Consider the following 7,500-nt stretch of genomic DNA (forward strand, 5'->3'; position numbering starts at 1 on the left):
ACGAGTGGAAGAAGTCGGGAACCTCTGAGAGTGGACTAAGTCATTAATCCAAGAACTGCGTTTGACTATCAGCAAGTATGCTGTTAAATTGCTTAAGATCTGGCACAATTAAGTGCAGAGCACAAAAGATAAAATAGTATCCATCATAATATCTTTTAAGATTGATTTTTATTGCTCACTCGAGGTGAGCCAATAGCTTTTGAATAAAGTGTTGATTTTTTTTTTTTTTTTTTTAGCAGCTACGCTCATTGAAGAGCTGAACAACAGAAAATGGACTTTCAACATTGAAGTGGTTGAACTTAGGTTGAGCAGCTGAACAAAAGGGGAAAATTTCGGGAAGTTTAACGAGAGTACAGAAAAGATCACGTGAATGCTGTGCGATGATGTATGGTAATGGTTATAGCCACTTTGATGAACTGCAGAGACGGACAAATTAAGGTAACAGAAGATATCCCTGACTTCAATGAAGTTGTCACGAGTCGACACTGTTCACAGTAGCCACCCTGTCCCTGCAGAAACAAACCGAACAAGTGTTGCCATCATTTAATAAATATTTTTTTATTGGTATTTGAAGAATCGCATAACTTCGAATTGGTCCTGACTCTTAACTGCGCATGCTGCGATGCATATATCAGGGCCTTGGTGATGAGCTACAGGGCATCGCTGGAAGGATCCAGCACTTGTTGGAAAGCGGTGCCGAGAAAGCATTTGAGGGGGATTTCCGCACGTTGGAGCACAAGCTGGGCCTGGTGCAGAAAATAGTGGATGCTCGCAATGCCACGACACACACCATTACTGAGCTCATGAATGTCATGGAGGAGTTACGGTAAGTGGTATTTCTCTTCTTGGCTTATGATGATGGTTGCTGCATCAACAAACATCAAAAAACGATTGTTTGTATTATCATCTTCATTATTTATTTATATTTGCACAATTGTACTGAAATTGGAGCACAACCTATGTCTATAAAATGTGAAGGTTTCATGAAATATGCGTTTTCTTTGTCTGATATAGACATTACCAATGTGAGATTTTATAATACGTTACGCTTTTGGGACCACGTTCCTATATTTGGTGACTGGAACCACTTGTACAGTTATTCCTCATTGAATGCGGTGGTTGTGTTGGGAGAAAACTCACTTTTGTTGCAGTTAATGACGTGACACTGAGTACTCACCTTGATTGTATCGGCATTTGCATGAATCATTCATAAGGTGGATTCTGCAAGTCCAAGTGCTTAGTGTTGGTCTGGGCACGCCGAGCTTCTGACGACCCATCTTGGATTAGTTCAGTCGGTGCAGAGGGACAACCGGGTGATTACCGGCAACCGAATAATAATGAAAATGTATATTAAGAATAGGACCACTGGAACTGCAGCTTATCTCGGCCCTGGCTTAATGCTGTAACCCAAATTTGGTGGAATTCTGACTGATGGGTCTGGAGGAGAAAAATTTTAACAGCACGGCTGAAGTCGGTGCTCTTTTCAACATTTGGCTCTTGCTTGATAACAAATTATATGGCCTGCTCAAACGTGCCGAGAATGAGGCTGTGGTTTTTCACGGTGAGCTGCTTGAATCGAGGTGTCGCGGCTTCTTCTTGCGATAAAGCGAAACACGTTTGCGATAACTGAATACTTACCAGGGATGCGTTGAATAGCATAGTTCTCCGTGCTAAACATATTTACTGACACGTGCCAAGCAGAAAGTAATTGCGTCGCTGCACTCCTTATTTCCCCTTTTTTCATGGCTGCGGAACAGGCTCAGCTCCCTAAGTCGGTGAAATGTTATTCTCCCCCTCCCCCCAACCTCCTCACACGCTTTAAGAGGGCAATGCACTGCCATCTCATATTTTCTTCCATCCCCACCTGTGCTGTTTTCTTCACCCCCCCCTCCCCCGCCCCACCTGTTTACCTCCACACTCGCCCGACCCCTCTGAACTGCAAGATACTCTCTTTATTCCTCCAGATGCATCTTTTTAATTTTTTTTTCGGTCATGACCATTTTCTAATGTCACCAATTGTGCCTTTAGTCTCGGTAGGAATCGAGGTAATCACAATAAAAGCTGATGACAGTTTTGAAGTCCTATTCTGAAACTTCTTCCCCTTTCCAGCCAGCAATGATGACTTGCTCCATCACTTGAATTACTCCATAGTGATGCCTTGTCCGTTATTCTCTGCTGTCATCTATTGACGGCAACATTAATGACTCGGCAGTAACTTTGATTGATGGTATCCACGAGGTGTGTCATAATGGTGAATGTCAGATGTATTGAATCGTCAGGGTGAACTCGCCTGCCGGGGATGTTTTGTTCGTCCGCCTTGTAATTTGAAGTGAGAGTTTGTGCAGATGTTTTGTATTTGTGCAGTTTGTGCAAAAAAAAATACAGACTTTCCTTACCCAGCACTACGGCGACTTCACATCACCTTCCGGTCGTAATTCACAGCGAGTAAGATGAGATGTCATTACCACTACTCGACCATCACATGATACTTACTCTTAAATAGCTTGGATTCAGGATTGCTGATTTTTGTATTTTAATGCTGGAAGTCATGTATTATTCAAAGTTTGCCAAGATTTTTATGATTGGGATGGGGGGGGGCGGGGGAGGGAGGGCGTGATCACCCCTGCTCCCCCTTCCCCCAGGATCGATACACGTGTGTGCGCGTGCATGCATGTTATTGTTACGGAGTAATACACCATTTAATTAGAAATGTGGTAAAAGGTAATTGAAAGTTAATTCTTCAGTTCAGTCCAGTGGGTTAAATGTTAGTCACTCGTGCTGTGATGGAAGAAGTGTAAAGTAAAGGAGTGCCAGGGCCGCTGATAAGGAAAAGTAGGTGGCAGATAATGTCCAAGTGGCTTGACAAATCACTTTTGAGCAAAACTGTTTTTAGGCTAAAATGTCCGAATTGTACTTCCACATGAAAGTGAATTGGACCTAGGGGAAATAATTATTTTGGGACATGCTGAACTGGACCAGCACGATCTCCTCATCAAGAGACAACGGAATGCAGACACCTTGATGCCAGGCCTCTCGGTGACCTTGCGTGAGACGCGTTAAAATTCTGGGGAAAAGGCCTTGCAATCAGGAGGACACGATGTGACCTGTGTGAGAAGCCACATTTAACATTGACAACTTGACGGAGACATGCGAGTAAGATGAAATTGTGTTCATAAGGAAGAAGGATAAGTCGAAGCAACTTTTTGATTTTTCAGGAGAGCAGTCGATGACCTCACCAATCGCCTCACACCGCTTGAATTGGAGTTGACCAAGAGCCAGGACAAACACAGCAACCTATCTTCACATGTCTCTGAACTTGAGCAGGATGTACGCAGGCTCAACCGCTCTCTGAATAACGCTGAGAATGAGCTGGACTTCATCAAGAACTCGAATTACAGGGGTGAGGTTAAAATAAATTTGAGATATCCTGTTTTCAATGATGCACAACATTGTTGTTACAATACAAACACCGCAACATGAATACTGTTGTCTTGTTGGTGTTGTAAGAAAACAAAAAACAAAAACAGGACCCTGATATGATCTTCTGTTACTAAATGGAGCGCGGTCCGTCCATGTGTTCAGCTTTATTCGAAAGGGTTCCTGCTGTCGTAGAAGAATAAAAATGGCACCGTTGGAAAAGCTTGATATTCCACTAACTTGGAACAAAAATTTGAACGTTTGAAAATGACGTGTCCGTTTAAAATTATAACAATGCCTTTTAGCAGGACTTGGTACTCCAATGTAGCGGTTCCAACAGCTCCATTTTTAGTATTGTATGACAACAGGAACACTTTCAAATAAAGTGTGACTGACACGGAAGGGGCACACAAAATTATATATATAGTAATACTTCTCAAAGCAAGAGAAAAAAAAATAAAAATATATATGTACTTGGAATGAGAACACCAACACTAAATAACAACCACGACAGCAGCAACAACAACAGCAACAATGTGTTATTTAAAAAAAAAAAATCCTTTTTTTCACGTTTCACTTCATCTTTCATCCTCATTGAGACTGCGCAGATAGACAGACATGCAATACGTTTGTGAAGTGCAACAACGCCCTCTTTTGATTAAACCCGTCGGCGAAGCGACGCGAGCAAATTGGAATTGAACGGCCATGAGCTTTCTGGAACATATGGAGATGACTCGTTTATGATTACACTTTTCCTTTTTCATCCATCGTGTCGTTTCGTTTCGACAAAGAGAATTGGAATGATCATTGTGTTGAAAACAAAAGGAAGATTTTGGACAGAAAATTCCTCCATCTTGTCGTAATCGTTTATAATTTATTTTACTTCCTTCAACGAAAAAGACAACGTGCCGTTTAATCAACAAATGGAGCTTTGTGAATTTTGCTGTAATTTCTGTGTGGACATTCATGATTGGCTGTGTACCCTGGCTTTGTAGCTTCATGATTGGCTGTATACCCTGGCTAAATTCCTAACTCCTGCGTACTCGGTCGAGTATCCTGCGTCAGAGTGGCAACTCCATATAAAGCATGGTGCCAACCAACCAACTTTGTGAAAACTATGAACATATGTGCAACTTTGTTTAATAACAAATCCTGGAACAGCACGAAAAAAAATGTTTGAGCGTAGACGATGCACGCACGAGCAGTAACCGGCCCCATGCATATGTCCGAGTCCATACCTGACTCAATTTCCAAAAACACTACAGGAAAGGCTCTTGCACTTTGAAATCAATTCTTCGTTGCACCTGGTGTGCAGGTGCATATGACACGATACATGAGCAGCACTTGAAATTCCGTGAGGCCAAGAATCGTGCCAACAACTCGATTGAGGGTGCAACAGGAGGTGTGAAGAGCTCTCAAGCGCTCCGGTTCCAAGCTGAGGATCTGGCAAACCGCAGTCAAGAGGAATTTGAGCGGAAAAACAAAGAGCTGCAAAATGAATTCCAAGAACTTTCCAACGACGTTACTCTCCTGGATATCAGCATGGTTGGAAAGAAGGTCAGTTTGTGGGCATTTACGTAGTCATAAACCATTCGTTGATTCATTTACTCCATCAGGGGAGCGCACACACACACACACACACACACACACACACACACACACACACACACACACACACACACACACACACACACACACAATGTTCAACAAGCCTGTTGTTTGTTTGCGGCAGGTATGTGGTGGTGATGGACTGGAACCGTGTGAGACGTCACATTGTGGTGGGCCTGGCTGCAAAGATGCAAGTGGTTCACCACATTGTGGAGGTTCACGTTGTGGTGGTACAGTGACCGCAGCCTCAAATGCACTTCGAAATGCGCAAGACAGCGAGGCAGAAGTGAAAAAAGCCATGATGCTTGTGCAGCAACTCAGCCGAGAGGTGAAACCTGTTTTGCTTTAATTTGGTTAAACTTCCCGTACTTCCTGGTATCCTAACTGATATTGTTACTTAAGATACTGCGTGCAGATGTTCATTGAAAGCAGTATAATATTTTGTAGCGTAGTGCTTTCGTTAAGGGTTGTGTTATAATTGTAACTGTCTTATGAGACGAATAATAGTTTGCTTACATGAATGCTATCAACATTAATTTGGTCATTCAGATTTGAGTTCTTTTATTTCATTTCTTAATTCACTATTAAGCTTGGTGTTGGCTTTGCGGTTCGGTTGACTGCCTTGAGATATTGAGGTCCTGAGTTGAAACCCCTGTCCGCTGTTGAATTAACACCAGGGGGGTTCACTTCGTTGTCGCTACCCTCCCCCACATTAATTAACTCCGTGTCGCTACCCTCTCCCACATTTCCTCTTAGCCTGTGTTATTCCAACCTAACCCCTTCTACGTATTCCCCTCTTCAGCAATCCTCCACTTCATATCCCCTCTTCCCGCATCCCCCCTCACCTCACCCTCTCTAACCTGCCCTCTCACCCCAGCCCCTAAAAGCTTCCCCTTCACCAGACCCCCTCAAAGCATCCTCCCACCTGCCCACCTCAAAGCTTCTCACTCCCCCACTCCCTCATTGTTTCGCCTTCAAACCCCTTCCATCTCAGCTTCCCCCTCATCCCACACCCTCCAAGCTTCTCCCTCATCCTGCCCCCTCTCACCTTCCCCAGTGTCCCCCCCCCTCTCACCTGCTCCCTCGACACGCCTTTTCCAATCTTCCTCCCATCCCACACCCTCCCTCCCCCCACCCCTGTCCCTAACTGTGTGGACTTTAAACACCTGAGGTCTCTGCTCCAACCTGAGAGATCTCTCAATGCAGTCCACTGCTGATAAACCAGACATCATTTGTTTAACAGAATCCTTCCTCCCACGGGATGTCTCTGACCCCTTAGAGTGTCTCTCCCTGGTTATTATCTCCTATGATTTGATGGGACTGAACTAATCCCCAGCAGAGGAGTTGTACTTCGCATCAAGATCTCAATTTCTCACTGCCCTTGGATTGATTTTTTTATTTTATTTTTGTTAAACATTCAATCGAAATCAAGTTCTTTCTTGATCATAAACTGATGCTTCGAGACAGACGGATGGACAGACATGAACCAATTCCATAACCCCACTTTTAGTTTCGTGCACACGGGGTAATAACCAGGGTTACCATCTCCTCAAATATGACCTCATGCCCCTCTATTTTATTTGCCCTATTAATTCCAAAACAAATTTTTATCTTCACTTTTCGACCCTTTGAAAAAAATCAGAACAAAAATCGGGTGGGAACAAAATCAGGTCCTTCTCAAGTCGAGGATTGCCTTACACCTTCCTTGAGGACCTCCAGCTCCGCCACATGTGTCCCCCACTAATCCCAAACCTAACCACAATCCAACAGCCCCATCGTAATCAGGTGGACAGCTGGGCCACAATGGAGTCGTATCACAAGCCCGAACATCCCAAGAGTCACCTGCCCATAAAACATTCCCAAACTCTACCCTCCCCTGAAAAGTGAACCAAACCTTCTTACACCTTCTCTGAAAAAAAGTAATTTTGGGACGAAAACAAGGGTAGATGAGCTGAGTAGGTGAATTGGGTAGACTCTTTGAGTAGATATGATTCAGAGCCCAATTACAGCGAGGGGACAGATGGTCCAGAACTGTCATTTTCACCCACGAATCTTTTTCCACCAAATACTGAAATTTCTGTAATTTCATAATAATGGTATAAAGGAGGCCCATACTCTCGACAGAGCTTGTCTTCAATGTCAGAAACAATCAACACTCTGTCGCAGGTACTCGATTGAAAATGGCAGCCATTTGTAATTTCTATCAGACGCCAGTGATAACGCGCCTCGTTTTGGCGAAAGATACTGTGGGATCTTGAACTTCCATCAACGACCAATGTTGGCAGATGGGTCCTCCAGATTAACGTTCTCCCGAGGAACAACCCACAGATTGATTCCTCGTCCTGCATGCCAACCCGGTCTTCAGTGATGGTTGATCGCTGATGGTCATTCGTCAAGGTTTGAACCCGGGGTTGACAGCTCAGAAGCGAGTGTGCGTACCTCCAGGCTATCATGTCAGCCCTAAAATTTTCTTAC

General features: G+C 43.8%; 1 protein-coding gene across 2 annotated transcripts in view; it reads left to right on the forward strand.

Annotated features, from left to right (window-relative positions):
* The window catches only part of LOC147019290 (laminin subunit beta-1-like), a 133,167-nt gene that overhangs the window by 104,666 nt on the left and 21,001 nt on the right, over positions 1-7,500 (forward strand). For both annotated transcript variants that reach the window (XM_085899678.1, XM_085899679.1), the window contains exons 27-30: positions 636-826; positions 3,216-3,400; positions 4,733-4,974; positions 5,150-5,353. In XM_085899678.1, coding sequence (XP_085755804.1) covers positions 636-826; positions 3,216-3,400; positions 4,733-4,974; positions 5,150-5,353 — 822 coding nt within the window. The remainder of the gene's footprint in view (positions 1-635; positions 827-3,215; positions 3,401-4,732; positions 4,975-5,149; positions 5,354-7,500) is intronic.

This window comes from Eptatretus burgeri, chromosome 10 (genome assembly GCF_056783735.1).
Source record: "Eptatretus burgeri isolate ZD-2024b chromosome 10, Ebu_testis_v1, whole genome shotgun sequence".
Taxonomy (NCBI): Eukaryota; Metazoa; Chordata; class Myxini; order Myxiniformes; family Myxinidae; genus Eptatretus; species Eptatretus burgeri.